Below are 16,304 nucleotides of genomic sequence, written 5' to 3'. Positions count from 1 at the left end.
TTGAAATATATTTGGTGCACATGACTAATAGAGTGCTTTAGTGTAATTTGTTTGGACGTTTTTCTGTAAGAAAGCTGAACATCCCCTTCACAGCAGCAACCTACAGTAGTAATGGTTCAGTAAAAATCAATACATGCATGCAGGCAATAAACCTTCAGTGGTATGCACTCCCACAGACATTCAGTATATTTACAAATTTACAAGATATCTCTGGTCTCTCCATCTTTATTATTCCCAAAAACCTTCCTAATTCGTAGGTTAAGGGCAGAGTAACATGAATTTCACTTTTAAACTGTGCCAGCTCTAGTCTAAGACTACAAAAACATCCGGTTTAAATACGGATCAGACAATCCTGTCATCAATTCATACTCTCCCTAATATGTAGATCTGACTACATGTTATTTCTCTTCACATGGTAAGAGAAAACTACACGATCATAGAGCAAGCTACATTATATCAAGCTTCTATGGTTCCAAAAACTATATCATGCTTAAGAAGGTCTTAATAAAACAGACAAAACAAATGTTCCATCCGTATATAGGCGAAGAAAACGATACCACCTTCTATGGGACCGACCTATGTTCCCAGGAATATTATAGTCTCCTGTTAAGATAGGTGCACAATCAGAATTCATGTGCAGTTAACCATACCGTTTTGTTGAGCTAGTTTGAATATACATGGTTGACTTTCCTAGGGAAGAAAAGTCTTAATGGTATAAGTCGAGTCCAAAAGGGATTACCTGAGAAACAGCCAGCTGGTCTCTAATTAGTATGGCAGTAGAAACACCACACATTCAAGCATCACATAGAGATTATTTGGCATATGGGGAACATGTCAGTGCTTGTATTTACACATAATTTCTCTTGCTCCTTGGAGCCTCCATATCCATTTCAGTCGAGAGATACACCAGGATATACCTAATCAGCATGTATTTGTTCTGGAAGACGATACTATATGCCACTACTTTAGATTCCATAATAAGACTGAAATTGGAATTGGTTTCCCAATTGCAGCTATGAAACGGATGGCCACACAAGAACATATATGAATACTATTGATAAGTTACGGTAACAGTTAATGTACAACAACTCCAAGAAAATAAAAAGAGATTTAATGGATCATTTGCATTTGCGTTCATTTTGGTAAATGCAAATAGGAAAACATCAGATCTGAATCGAACCGAAAAAAGTATGACTTGTATAATTACCTTTTGTTTAAACATCGGGCACGAAATGAACATCAAATATATCTTTTCCCTTAAGGAAAACAGCCCCATAAATAGTGTGAAGAACAAAAAAGACCTCCGGCAACGAGGAAAACAGGAACCTGGGGTGCTTGTGATCTTCCCTAGAGTGAAATAGGTATGATTTGAGCATGGATTTAATAAGTGATGTATTTTGGCATGATTACCATCCGGGAAAACATATACACAGCACATCCGGAGACTTCAACACATAATAGCGTTAGAAGATGCATGCTTCTCATGCACATGATTTCAAATACACAGATCAAGAAATAGCAAGAATCCAAAAATAGAACAAGAAACAGCTAAAATAAGATACTGTAGGAAAATCTCAATTCTTGAATGAAAACATATATCCTCTAATACACTCTGACCTTAAAGTAATGCTGCATTGCTTGACATTCTTGGTCACATGAAAAAACATATTTATATCTTATCTATTCGCTTATTCAAATCAATTTTATCTAAAAACTTGAGACAAACCTGAAACCAGAAGCCACAATTAGACTTTGCATAGCTCGCATATATATGTTAGAAGATGCATGCTTCTCATGCACATGATTTCAAATACACAGATCAAGAAATAGCAAGAATCCAAAAATAGAACAAGACACAGCTAAAATAAGATACTGTAGGAAAATCTCAATTCTTGAATGAAAACATATATCCTCTAATACACTCTGACCTTAAAGTAATGCTGCATTGCTTTACATTCTTGGTCACATGAAAAAACATATTTATATCTTATCTATTCGCTTATTCAAATCAATTTTATCTAAAAACTTGAGACAAACCTGAAACCAGGAGCCACAATTAGACTTTGCATAGCTAGGACAAGACAGGGATATAAGTCGAATGACATAATAAACATCTCAATCAAACTGTTCTCCCCATGGAAAGAATATTTTCGACTCAAGGAATTATGAGGAGTAGAATCCGAGAAATTATTCGTTGGTAAAAGCTGTGATATCTCAGCGTTAAAATAATCGTTACCAAATAGAAGGTTCGGACCTTATCCTTTTGTTTTCTAATAATGGTGGAATTATTTACTCCATAAGGTAAAACTAAAGTGGCATATAATCAAATACTATGTTTGAACCACACTAACGATTATGACCTAACACTTCTATGCCCACAAGTTTTTGGCCTTCTTTTAGGCCTGATTTTGCAGTTTCAGTATGTTTGGTTTTATAACGTATTTTGTTATTTCAGTGTGAATCAAATAGCTCTTTTATACCAACAAAAATGCATTGGATATTGATTTGATTAAAATTCTGCCTGCAAGTTTCTCATGGTCATATCGAGATGGCTGTCCAGAATTTCATATATTCTAGATAAACCATCAGGTTTCTAAACAAATGAATCGCAAAGACAAGAAAACACTTGTTGGGCGCTTCCAAATGGGAATCCGACGGAAACATGTTGGTTGTGAGTGGACTCACCAGAGTGGCAGTGCAAGAACGGCACTGTATCTCTTGGAGCATGTCGGAGGTATAGTTCGCCTCATTCTGAAAATCAATCTGCAGTTCTCACATGGCAAAAGTACAAAAAATGGAAAACCAATATTTGTTTCCATTCAAACCCTCTATGGTGTTGCAACGGACTGCTTTTGAACTCGCCTGCAAATAGCCATATGATGTTGTGAACAGAATAGTGCGACTTTGGAGGGTTTCAGAATGCTTCAAAAGAATAAAAGCTAATGAGATATGCACGTTTACCTATGATGCTGCACAATTTGGCTTCTGGAATTTTTCCTCCACCGAAATGTGTGGCTTCTGAAATTTTTGTTCCCCAAGAGGATTTCAGGTTGCAAGAAAGCAAGTTGTTGCTAGAGTATGGAAATTTTCTTACTGAAGCTTGATGTATGTCTTCAAGAGTTCACACAATAAGATCCAGGCAAACGAACTTGATTGTCCCATAAGGCCACAGAAGACAATTCTTGAATGTCTCATACAAAATGAATCTAGTCATCTATCTCTAATGTATAAGTTCAAGAAATAAGCTGGTTTGATGCACTCACAGAGAAGAAACCCAAATAACAGGTGGTTCTCAACTGCTCATTCAGAGATGGGTTTTCTTCCTCTTGAGACCCAGCAAAACGGGAAAAAAATGTCGACATTAAGCTATTATGCAATTTAAGAGTTTACTTCCATGCACCACCAGACAACTACCAACCGACGCCCAGCCTGTTTCCCCTTGTCTCACAAACGGGTGCCAAAATTTCAGCATCTTTAGTACTTTGTAGCAATATTCAATTCCTGGATCCACATGTCATTTAAATTGAAAAATCAGATAAATACCAAAGAGATCTTAACACCAAACAGGTAGAGGGCAGAAGGCTTTGGAATAGCACAGGAATCAAACCGAATGATTAGTGACATTTAGGAATCAGAAGAGGGGCTTTTCGCTGCAAATCCATTAGATCGAGAGAGAGAGAGAGAGACTTGCCCCCATCCAGGACCAGAGTTGTCTTGGTTGCTCGAGGTCGTCTGGGGAGGGACAACCTGTGTTGTGATGCAGAACCGAGGGAGAGGAAGGGGGTCGGGCATACAGTGTAACCTTGCCGGGCGATGGAGATGGTAGTCGTCGTCTCCGGGACCGGACGGCCCCTTCCGCTCGTATCCCTCCTCCCGCAAGGGCATGGCAGGCGTCGTCAGCAACATGTCGTTGAAACTTGAGGCGAGCGGAACCGAACAGGCGCTGATCCAGACGAGGGAGTTGGTGTCGAACGACCGAGAACAGCCCTGCGGAAGTCTGCGGCAGCGCTGAAGTCACGAGCGAGAGGAACCAGGGCCGAGGAACGGGAGGCGAGCGCGGCGACGTCACGGTCGGGGAAGGCCCGGGCTCTGGGGTTGTGTTCCACCGTTCGAAGGAGGTGGAGGTAGCTGCGCCGCCGCCAAAGTCATGTCGTCGCGGGGTGAGAGCGATTATTTCGGGCGAGGTTTGGGAAGGGAGCGAAGGTCACGGCCGAAGAAGCCCAGGTTTTAATTGGGCTGGCCCACGTGGACGACGAAGCGCGACGACGATGCGACTAAAGGACGACCAAAGGTTGGACGTATTGGCAGAATAAGGAACACCTTCCTCCTTTTTAAGTAGTGTAGATATATAAACTGATATGGGAAAGGCACTATACGATCTGCATCCGATCCGTTTGCACACCCTTAAAGTTTAATGTAGTTTGGGTAAGTTTCATCTTCTGTGAATTTGAATCTTGTGGTGCCAACTTGGATAAATTTTATTGTCACTTCTAGTTTGATCGAGGATCTTTATCGCTTGTATTTAGTGTGTTCAATACTTTGCTTTATAATAACTTAAAAACAAAGAAGTTGAGAGCATCTACACCAGTGATTCGATAGCGTTTTGGGGGCCGGCACCGAAAATGGGCTCACACCGGTGCACCTCAAATAGCGCCGGCGCTTTTTCGAGCCCAATAAAAACGATACGGGAAGGTTGGTCGTCGGTGTTAATGGCTTCCTGCGGGGAAACCCAAGCGGCGATGAGGGCAGCGACTGACCACACGGCGTCCACCTACCTTACCCACGCGTCTTCAATGCGCGTCCGCGGCGACAGGCCACGCGACCCAATGTACTTCCCGCATGCGGCGTGCATGGCGCCGGCGGCGCCGACTCTGCAGAGGGCATCAGAAAGGACCGCGGTGTCCGGAAGCTCGCGCGCCGGATCGTCATCAGCCATCGACCGCACGCGCTCGGCCGCGCCCGCGCCTCCTTCCAGAGGCATCGTCATCCGCGACGGGGCGAGGCGCGCGTCCTCTGCTCCTGCCAATCGGACGACGGGGTTGTGCCATCGCCGCCGCCTCAAGGAGGAGGACGCCGCGGCCTCGCCACCACTTCCGCCGGTGAAGAAGAAGCAATGGTGGGAGATGGAGGCGGAGGCGCAGGTGGCCCTCCGTGGCCGTGACGACCTAGAGGAGTTCCCCGGCCAGAACTTTATCGTCAGCCGCTCCGTCGATTAGGACTACTGGCAGATCGCGATGGACCCGCGGTAGGCGGTGGTGTGGTCCACCAGGGACCACGACGCCAACTTTATCAACCTCAACCTTGCCGGGCCTTCTGAGCTGCCGGCGCCAAAGGAGGAGAAGGTCGTCGTCGACGACGATTGGTCCTTCGGTCCATCCAGCGATGGCGGCGACGATGGCGATGACCTGGACTTCAACGCCTTCGACTCACGACGCCGCTAGATGTTTTTTTAGTTTTTTAGTTTAAATTTGAGTTAGTTTTGTATAAAGTTCGTTTGAATTTTATTTTAAAATTTTCAGTTTAAGTTTCAAATTCTATCGAGACTTGCATATGAGAGGCGTCGGTGTGGGAGCCACCCGTGGAGATGCTCTGATCGTTCGTTGAGAGAAAAAAAAAGAACTGCTGGATACTATGGCACGCCACGCCACGTATCGTCGGCTCGATCAGCTTCCGGATAGACACACACTCCGCGAGGTCGGCAGCGGGGCCCGGGATCGTCTGGCCCACCACTTGTTCCCTTGTGCCCCGCTGTTCAACTTCGTTCCCAAGCCAAAGGCTTTTCCCCAAAACCCAGAGCGAGCGAGCGCGCGGCGGAGAGCAGCAGCAGCACATGGACCCCGCGGCGGCGATGGAGACCGGCGACCTGGACGCCCTGTTCCGGGCGGCGGACGACTTCGGCTCCTACCCAGGTCCGCAACACTCCCTCTTCCCCGGCTTCCTCCCCCCTTTTAGCCTTGCCCCGCCGCATCCAGTCGAATCGGACCTATCGGATCATTTCCTCCACCGCGCTGTTCCCCGGGACCCCTCTCCTGTAGTCGGGGTGTTCTACGTTTGTTTGCTCGCCTCGGACCGTGGAAAGGACGAGCAATTGCGATCTCGGTAGGGCTGGGGCCTGGTGGTAGGGGATCCTGGTTTCCCCGGTCGAATGTTTATGCCGCGGTTGTCTTAGTGATCGTGCATCCCGATGCGGCGTTTCTAATTCGGTGCCCCGGGGCTTAGATTATACGAGCTGGACTACTAATAATTCCATCCTAATGCTAGTCGAATTTCCAGTATAGCTGCGGGTGCTTTTGTTTTTCCATATCCAATGTCAATGGGGATTAATTCCTCCCCCCACCAAATTAATGAATGGGTCTGTGAAGTGTGAACCTAGGTCTAGGTGGTGCCCTTAGAGTTGGATCCCTCTAGTTGCATAGTTGCATTTCGAGAAGGCATCAGTTAGTCAGTTTTCTGCCAGGTACTGACTACTCACTATTTCCCTTTTTTCCTGTAGGAGTTCATGGTGATGACACTGTCAGGCAGTTCCTGGAACAGTTCCCTCTGCCTAAGCTGCTAGGGTAAGTTTCGTTTTCCTTCCATTCCACCCAACAGTTTCAGGTTCATGTAATTTTCTCTAAAAATGTTTGTTTGTTTGTTTGTAATCTGCCTCTCTCTGGCAAAATAGCGCTGTCCTGCTCAAGTCGTTCCGTTGAAATCCCTGTTCCGCAAATGCCATGAAGAATTTTCTCTGTTGCCCCCATTTATGTGGATTATCGTGACCGCTGTTTTGATTTGTCTTGCTCCTGCAGCGCATTGCAGAGTCAGGCAGATGTACCTGGGACGATTGAAACTCTTGCAGCATGCTTGGACAAAGTTTTTTCTTCTACATATGGAGCATCACTTCTGCCAAGCTATGGTGTATGTGTAACTTGCTGTCTCCGGTAGCTTTTACTTTATACTTTATACATGTCCAACTACACCTCTTACCTTTATATGCGTACTTGTAGTTTTTTGAACATCTTACAAAGTGATCGACATATTGATGTACTGTCTGCATTTTCGTTTATCAATTCTCTTGTTGGTAAGACTCTTGTAGTTGCACACACCTGGTTATCTAAACACAGAGTTATAATGTGATCTTTCAGGAGTTTATTCAAGCTGGGCTGCTCGCAAACTCAAAGAATATCAGACAGTTGGCCTGCAAAGCTGTATGTATCCTGACTATTAGCAGATGCCTTATATGGATGTGGTTTCCTTGCTTTCCTTAATTGTAACTTCTATCTTCGTTTAGGTCATATAGAAAATATGGTACCTATTGGTTCTTCAAATCGGAAATAGTACTTCATCTCATCTGTTTGCTGTCTTGACAGTTGACACGGAAAGTGTGTAAAAGCACAATTCCTGTCCAGTTGTGTACCTTCTATTGTTTAACTTTTAAGTATGCTCAGCTTACTGATTTAGCTTAGTTGCCTGCTATTTTGCTCTGTTTATCCTTCTCTTTGTCTTTTTGTATAGCAGCAGGAAGTTTTGTTTTGGTCCTGACCATGTACTTTGCGCCTTTCGGTGTTTTTTCTAATACAAATGATACAAATTTCAATGCTTGTTAGAGGGGGAAAAGGGTTCAATTTAAGTTGAAACTGGTTTCAACTCATTTGCCCTCTACTCTCACCGCCAAATTGAATGTTTTGTGCAAACATAATCAACTCTGGCAAATCCATTTCATCCACAATGCTTATCATTGTGTACAATAACCACTGGCATGCTAGTTTTAACACCTCTTTCAAATAATATCTTCTGCAATATTTGTTTGACCATTGTCTTCAGACTCACTCTCAAGTTCTGTACCAGGTGTTACATCTTCTTGACAAGGCTGGAGATAGTGCTGTGGCTGTGGACACATTTGTACAGCATAATCTGTACCCTCTTCTGGTCAACTGTTTGATTGAGGGGTATTCTTATTATCACAAACTATATCCGAAAATCCATGTCCCATGACATGCACTATGCTTGGATATTTATTTTTTATTAATTGTGTTCGCTTTCTGTAGAGATGAAGAGATCTCAGCAATTACTTTGGATACCATAAAGCGCCTAGCAGAAATTCCTAAAGGAATTGTGAGTATAATATTTGTTTGCATGTTGCTCTAACTGTGGATAATGGATGCTAATTTTTTTTTTTTTTTTGATTTCAGGATATCATATTTCCACCAGAAGGTCAAGGATCTTTGCAACTCGACAAAGTGGCAGCTCAGTCATCCTCAATGGTATGGTTTCCAAAATCCACCATTATTAAGTCATTTCTGTAGAACAATTGATACCTGACCCTTTGGCCGATGGCAGTCTGCATGCATGTACATGTAGTAATGACTAAAGTAGTTTGACAGAACTGTTTGTTAATACTGGCAGACTACTTATGTGTGTTCAGATACAAAATAGTTAGTGGGATACAGAATGAACCTTATTTATGTCGTACTAGATGCTATTATTATCGTTCTGTAAAACCTGTTTAAGGTGTTGTTCATGTCCCTTTTCTTTGCAGGCACGGATTCGCATTCTATCTTTGATAGCTAAGCTCTTTGCTGTGTCAAGTTCTACTGCTACTGCAATTCGTGACTCAAACCTTCTCAGCTTGTTTGAGGCCGAGATAAAAGATAGAAAAGATATGCTTAAGACCCTGAGCGCACTAGAGGTCCTCTATGAGGTAATACTATGTATATGTAATAATATGTCTTAGTTGGATTGCCTTCTCATTTTCCCTTTCTATCACTTGATTTATCCATCTCTATTTTCCTGAGAAAAGGATGTATGTATCTATTAGCCTAGTTTCTGTAAGAAGTAAGAACAGAGTTTTTCCCTATAGTTCTACTACAAAAGCTAGACATATTAAAGCAAGTGACGCATGCTATATTTCTTGCAGAACAAGGTTATTTCTGGTTGTGTCATTATGTAGTTGGATTAATAGAAAGGATTCGCCCCTTCTGCTGGATAATCTTACTGATTAAAATGCAAAAAAAATGCATAGTCAAGAGAAGAAAAATTAGATGAGATACCCCTAAACAAGCTAAGCTAGACAAACCAGCTACCATATGTAGAGATCGTCTAATGCTGAGCCATTTCAAGTGTGCTACCGAAAGCCTCTTCAGTTTATGTTTGTTCGGAGGGACTATTTGAGGATCATGTAATTTCTTTGAATCGAGGCAGTAACTCTGTGCCACAAGTCCATAGTCAGAAGTCTTCTACATCCATGTTTGGTGGGAGATTTTTTTTGTTGTATTATGTCTTACTTTATCTCTTCATTTTTTCTTACTTTATCTCTTCATTTGCCTGATCTTACACTAGTATTTGTTATCTAGCACATGTTAGTGAAACCAATTTCATTACTGGTCAAACTGCAACCAATACGTAGCGATTACAAGGTTTCTGTTATGTAATTGTTGATGATAGAGAACTAGGAATGCAAGATTGTGTGCATTAAAAAAAGAATGCAAGATTGTGGATTGTCTGAGGTAAACTATAGATGTTACTAATTATGCCTTTACTTGTATTGCAGCTCGCGGAACACCCTCACAGCAATATCTTCTTGCTGAAGAACAGTTTGCTTCAACACATAACTGATGTGATCAAGTACTCAACTACTGCCTCCATATTTGTGGTTTACCTTTCTTGTCATTTAGCTACTCAATGCTGTATATCTTTGGTCCTTGCAGCGATTCCTCAACTGATCCTGTTGTACGGTCAAGGGCATCATTGATCAGTGGGAGACTTCTTTCTTCAGCTGATGCTTTTATGACTATAGATCAATCTTGTAAGCATGATTTTTCTTGCAGCTAAGTTTATTGGTCTGCTAAATATTTTACTTATATTGTTGGAAATTTTGAATAGTGTGGATTATTAATCATTATATGATCTAAAGCATGTTCTCCTCTGCTTTTTGTTTGTTTGTTTGTATGTACTCTGCTAAATAGAGTGTATTCCTAAATTAATAATTCGTGAACAGCTTCTCCAAAAACAAAAAAACAAAAACATGATTCCGAACACAACTTTTGTTCTAATTTATGATAAACACTGATAACTAATTTGTTGGGTCATTGCTGGTACCTTAAATCGGAATGCATCTTGATATTATCAGGGCAAAGGGTACCTCTGTTGGGATTCTGTAAAAAAGGTACTAAAATGAAATTCTAATCAAGATTTCTTGATGTTAGGTGTTATGAACCTGCTCTTGGCCATAGACAGAATATTCAGGATGGAGGAAAGTCAAAATACTGATGAAATTGAGAGCACATTGGAGACTCTAGGTCTAATTGGTTCAAGTAAGTTATGGTTCTACTGCCTCCGTCCCAAGTTAGTTCATTATCTAGATATGCATGTATCTAGACAATAAACGAATTTGGGACCGAGGGAGTATTTCTTTCCTATCATTTTCTTATGTGCTGAAACAGTTTCAGTAAAACCTTTATCTGTTTGACAGTGGTCTCACTAACCAGAACACTTAATTTCATGATTCTGACATACTGTTTGTTTGTCTGGCTCTGTTGGGGAACTAGCAACTCAAGGAGCAAGTTTGTTGTTCACTGATTCATCAAATGTTGCCAAACATGTGGTAGAGTTATCCTTTGATCGACAGGGCAGAGGCAAACAGCTCGTAAGTTCATCTACTAACATTTTTGTTATTGGCAAAGTTTCCAGAAACTATTACTCGTAGTAGTGATCGTGTACACCTTTCAGGCTGCTTTGCATGCCTTTGGAAGCATATGTGGCGTTGATCGACAAGAAGACCAGATGAAATTGGATGATCAAGCAGAAGAACGCCTGAAGCGCTTAGTCTATATTGTAGCATCAAACAGTCCAAAATTAACTCCTTCAGTAAGGGCAACTACAATTTCTCTAGTATTACCTTCCGCACCTCATGTGATTATAATTTTTATACCGGTTTGTTTTATTGGCTTGCCAGGCTCTTCTTCTATCAGTTCTACAGCAAGATCCAGATATTCGGATAGCTGTAAGCAGTTCTTGCTTGTTGAGTTTAGTTGTAATTGGATATCTTTTTCTGTATCCGTCATTGCTGAGTTACGCTTTGTTTAATCAGGTTGACTATGCTCATTGTACTGATTGCATTTCGTTGAATGTTTGCAGGGCTATAGAGTACTGTCAGGACTGGTTGTCCGAGAATGGGGCCTAAGGGAAGTTTGCTCAAAGCCAGAGATAATCAGAGTTGTTACTGATCCAACAATGGATACAACAAAACTTGGTAAGCAACTAGTAGTACTTCTAGTGCTAATAATGCAGTAATTATAGATGTGACATTTCTTACAGAATCATACATCTGCCATTTCTAAGCAAAAGAAAAATGTTATCGCCAATTGTGGTGGGGCTGTTGTATTCCGTTTAGCATAATTGAGCTGGAGTTAACCGTCCTTGCCGTCGTGCTTACACATGATCTAACCCTCAACTTCTCTTGCTCCAGTGTTTGATATGATGTTTAGCAATGTCCAACTGTCTTCTCAGTCATGAACAATGCTATGCTGTGCTTACTGTATGAACTGTTTTGATGAACATCTGTTCTTGTCTTCTTGATCATAGGCATGGAAGAGCGTTATGCTTGTTGTGTGGCAATCAACAAGGCCTTGTCATCGTCCCACCTTCTCCATGAATCGAGTCTTTCTGAACTCATTGGAAAGGTATGCTCCCAGTTCTTTTATCTGCTGATTTTTGCTGTCTGAAACATTATTGTTGACCAACGAAACAAATGCCTCTTGCTGCAGCTGAGTGAAGCGGTTAGAAGAGGTCCTTATCTTTTGGAGAGGAAGCGTGTGGAGGCTCAGCCGGTGGTTGATACCATGCAGAGGTTTTAAGTTTGCCCTAACTCTTCAGCTACACCAACCCTGAGAAACTGTGTACCCTCTGTTCTTGATGCAACGCTTGCTCCGGTCTCGCGGATACACTAGAAGCACATGTGTTTTAGTGCGGCAACTGAACTTGTGTAACGAGGATAGTATCAGAGATTCAGGTTCTCCGGTTCGGTTTTTTTTTTTTGTAATATAAACGTGCGATGGAGGGATAAGTAAAATCTAAAAGGAATCCTGTATTTTGCAATGGAATGCCAGACAAAGAGAAACACCATTGCTCCCTATTGTCCTGTTCAAAATGTATATTTTCTACCGCTCTATCTGTAGCTCATCTGTTCCTTTCTGAGACTCACAAACTGGTCCTGATTTACAAGAGCATTGTTGCCTGTACAACATATCCACAACTAAGCGGCAGAGAGCCTCACGCATCGTCGTCCTCTGGCACCGAGACGAGCAGCGAGTACTTGGCCTTGAGTGCGATCTTGCCGCCTTCCACGCAGAGCTTGGCGCCGGTGACCACCCAGTACCCCGGCAGGTCGTCGGGGCCCCGTGTCACCTCCGTGGTGTCAATGTATTTCGCCATCCTCTGCACTGGCAGTGGCACCGGCGGTCCCTTGGGGAACACGGCCGAGTTCACTTCCACCTTCCCCTCCGGCGATTCTGTCTTCGCCGCCGCGGCGATGGAACCAGACAGCGCCGCGCTGAGCATCGCCGACACCGAGCCCGACTTCCGGGCGACGGCGAGCGGCCCGTCCCATTCCGACCGCCGTATCTTGGTGCGCGCCACGCCCGAGAAGCCGAGCCGCAGGAAGAGCACCTTCTTGAGGCACGCCTCGCGCACCTCCAGCCAGGCCGCGGTGACCACGGCCGCGCAGTCGTCGATGCGCGCCCCGTTGTGCTGCACCGGCGCCGTGCACGCGTGCGTCAGCAGCGGCGACCTGACCGGCTCGTAGTACGCGCGCTCGTTCACCTCTGCGACGCCGGCGCCGGCGGAGACCGCGTCGCCCGTGACGACGGTGATCGCGCTCGGCGAGGCCGACAGGTGCTGCAGGTGCACGCCCAGCTGGCTGTTCTTCTTGCCCTCCAGGAACAGCCGGATGCCGGTCACCGGCCGGCCACCGGAGCCGACCTTGGTGGTGTTGACGCGGAGCTTGGGCCCCATGAGCGTGAACTGGAGCGACGGCAGGCTGTTCCTCCTCTTCTTCCTCTGCGGGCCGAGCGTCAGAGGCAGCTCGCCGAACTCCGGCGCCCACTGCCGCGGCACCTGGAACTCCAGGAACTGCTCCAGCTCCTCGATCGGCGGCTTGTCTGACGACGATCCCAAATGAAAATGATGAGAAACGCATAATAACAGAGGACGACAAAAATCAGGGTGGGGCGTGGCGCGCAGATGGTTACATCTGAGGTAGAGATTGACGGCGTGGTTGAGGAAGCCGCGGCCGGCGACGCCGGAGAGGAGGGAGGTGATGGGCACGAAGGCCATCGAGACGACGTCGGGGGAGGCGGCGACCGTGGTGAGCCACTCGTCGTGGCTCTGCCCGTCGTCGACGCCGCCTCGCCTGACGTGGATGCCGACGACGTCGTCCTTGTTGAAGACCACGGGCGACCTGAACGCGCGCCAGGCAGCGGAGCCAGGGCCGGGAACCGCGCGTCGTGACGACCCGCCGCTCTTCGTCTTGGCACCGGAAGAGCTCTCCCGGCGGCGATCCTGGGTGAACACGTCGTCGGCGAGCTTCTTGAGCCTGGCCTGCACGTCGCGCGGCGCGAGGGCGGAGCCGCGGAGCTGCTTGACGCAGACGACGTCCTTGCCGCCCATCCTGACCCCGACGACGACGTGCGTGCCGTACCGGTCGATGAAGGCGGCGAGCGCGGCGGGGTCCCAGAGCTGCGGGACGTCGCGCGCGACCTCCTCGCGGAGGGCGGCGCGGGGCGCCTCGACGGCGTAGAGCTCGACGAGGCGGGTGTCGAAGCAGAGCGTCCGCGTGGCGGCGGCGTCGCGCTGCCAGCAGCCGCGGTAGTCGAACATGGCGTTGAAGGGGCCGGACGGGATCTTGGTGCCCGGCGGCAGGGAGAGCAGCGACTGGTTCAGCTGCTCCGCCATCTGCGCGAAGGGCAGCGCGTCGGACCGGAACCGCGCGCGCTCGCCCTTGTCGGCGACGACGCCCGCGGGCGCGTCCCGCACCACGGCGCCGCCCGGGAGGGAGAGGTCTCGCGTGCTGGATGAGGCGCCGGAGGGGGATAGGTTGAGGAGGCGTCCCGGGGACAGCTTGGCGCGGAAGAGGCGCAGGTCGTCGGTGAGGTCGTAGCCGCACCCGACCGCGCGCACGGCGGCCTCGGCCGCGTCCTGCGCCGACGGCGGGCGAGCGGAAGCTGGGTCCGCCATCATCATCATCGTCGTCGTTATAAACTGAGCTCCTGGGTTAATGTGTCCCAATGGTGCGCGCGCGCATTATAAACTGGCCACCACCGGCCGGTCAGAGGTAGAGACGAGAGAAGCTCGTAGCGTGGCGTGGGGTCGTCGTCTCCGAGCAGGCAGCTCACGGCGGTCGTGGTGTCTTTGTCGTGTGGGAGCGAGCGAAAGCTGCAGGTCGATGGCGACGGCCGGCGTGGAGTCAAGGCGCCGGCTGAGACACTCGAGGTGAGTGACGTGCGGGCGGGAAGCTGACTGGGTCTTGGGAGCTGGTCGTTTTCGCCACGGAATGAAGAAGATTTTCCGGGAGACGCGGGTACCGGTCAACAAACGCGGAGGGAGACAGTTGATCCGTTTTGCCGAATACAAATACAGTACGTACAAATTTTAGTTCTTCTGATAATTGTCGAAACGAGGGAATAGAAAAGAACAGTTTCCTGTAGGATCGACATGCCATAGCGATATGTGTGTCGTTGCTGTGCATGCTTTTTTAGATCTTGCAATTGTAGAGGTTTAACTTCTCTTCCGGTGTCCGTCTCGGCGGCGTTGGAGTTGGACGGTGGCTGCTGGCTATGGTGATTGCCTAGAGATTGTTTTGTATTTCTCGATTATTTAGGATTTTCTATGCAAATTCATGATAATCATTTTATTTTAGTTTGTCTTTTAGTTTTCACATGTGTTACTTCATGTATTTCGATTAATGAAATATATCCCACTTATTTATATAAATAAGTGTGATAGATTTTTTTCCATGAATTAAGAGATGGAACCTCTTAATACGAAGAATCGGGAAAAAGTCCAATATCGAAAACGGAACAAATATTTCATAGAAATCTATTTTGGATGAGCTAGAGCTTATCGTGAGAAAACACAAACTCTAAAATATCACATGGATAAGAATCAAGAATAACTAATAAAGTTGACGCACAACATGCAGGGCGTAAGCTCTCTCCAAACTATATGATCAAGTTACTCATTTGAGAGCCCCCTTGATAGTATGACCAACTATCCTATGAATCCGGTCTCCCAACAACAAGAGACCGATAAAAGAGAAATCCTTTCAAGAACAAAGTTTAACATTTCGCATTTCACTTGAGTTAGATGATGAAGATCTTTACTGCTTCAAGATGTATCACTTTTCTTGATTGTGCTTGCTCGATAAAGTCTTGTGGATTGCTCCCCATAGTTCATCATGGGAGAACTTCTTCGGCATATCTTTATATACCCATGATCACGATTTGGATGGCAAGCTCCATCTTCATATATCTTCTACAATGCACACTATTTTTTCTTTCTTCATTATGTTGATGTCTTGTAGATGCACATGAGATCTCACTCCATCTTCTTCAAGACATACTTGTCACTTGGTCTTCTTCATTTGCTTCTTCTTGCGCCTTTAAAGTTAACATATAGTTCAAGCATTGCGTATGGACAAATGCTATAAGTGAAACTCAATGCAAAACATTCGTCCATAAAAATTGTCATTAGTTACCAAACCGCACATGGAACTCCATGAACTTTCAACGGCCATAGGATTGGCCTCATCATGCTTGAGCTCGGCTCAAGATGGGTCTTCCTCCGTTCTAGAAGGATCTTCCTCTGCCTCAGCGCGGTGACAAAGACAGTTGCGACCAATGGCAGATCTTGGGTTGTGCGCTTGAACTCGATCGCGTTTTCTGTGGTCATCCATAGAGTGTTTCTTGTTAAATTTAGGGACATGGTTGTTATTTTTTTTGTTACTTAAAGCCTTTTATCTAAAAACATACACACCTAGTTTAATGCAGAATGTGTGTCTTTTGGGACTTTAACATGACCTAGTCTCTCCCCCCCCCCCCCTCTCAGCTCTCAAGAGTGAACAGTTCCTGAGTGCCCGTCGCCGCCGCACGGGCCTCTCCGATGCCCTCTCCGCCGGATTAGCCGGCCGGAGATGGGCTAGGAGGGGCGCCGGAGTAGATAGGTCTAGGGTTAGGTTAGTTTTGTGCTCTATGCCCGGTAGTTGGAGCATAGCTCGGGTCCATGGCGGCCAGATCCGGAGCTTCCTAGGGTGTATCTCTCTGCTGCTTCTG

At 45.9% G+C, this 16,304-nt stretch overlaps 2 protein-coding genes across 2 annotated transcripts; one reads left to right on the top strand and one right to left on the bottom strand.

Moving 5' to 3' along the window:
* The first annotated feature begins 5,812 nt into the window (after window positions 1-5,812).
* Window positions 5,813-12,112, top strand: LOC124707154. The gene is made up of 17 exons (XM_047238818.1): window positions 5,813-5,909; window positions 6,494-6,557; window positions 6,789-6,897; window positions 7,125-7,187; window positions 7,828-7,928; window positions 8,028-8,094; window positions 8,172-8,243; window positions 8,519-8,680; window positions 9,530-9,603; window positions 9,687-9,784; window positions 10,185-10,292; window positions 10,527-10,624; window positions 10,708-10,845; window positions 10,934-10,981; window positions 11,116-11,230; window positions 11,563-11,660; window positions 11,745-12,112. Exons 1-17 carry the CDS (start codon window positions 5,831-5,833, stop codon window positions 11,832-11,834), a joined length of 1,584 nt encoding a protein of 527 aa, XP_047094774.1. The 5' UTR covers window positions 5,813-5,830; the 3' UTR covers window positions 11,835-12,112.
* On the bottom strand, window positions 12,045-14,340 carry LOC124707153 (MACPF domain-containing protein NSL1-like). Its single transcript, XM_047238817.1, has 2 exons — window positions 13,227-14,340; window positions 12,045-13,136 (listed from the first exon to the last, which is right to left on the bottom strand). The coding sequence occupies exons 1-2, from the start codon at window positions 14,218-14,220 to the stop codon at window positions 12,250-12,252; spliced, it is 1,881 nt and encodes a 626-aa protein (XP_047094773.1). The 5' UTR covers window positions 14,221-14,340; the 3' UTR covers window positions 12,045-12,249.
* Window positions 14,341-16,304: the final 1,964 nt, after the last annotated feature.

Source organism: Lolium rigidum, chromosome 4 (genome assembly GCF_022539505.1).
Source record: "Lolium rigidum isolate FL_2022 chromosome 4, APGP_CSIRO_Lrig_0.1, whole genome shotgun sequence".
Lineage (NCBI taxonomy): Eukaryota > Viridiplantae > Streptophyta > Magnoliopsida > Poales > Poaceae > Lolium > Lolium rigidum.
The sequence above is the reverse complement of the archived record's forward strand: the minus strand, read 5'-3'. Positions and strand labels throughout refer to the sequence as shown.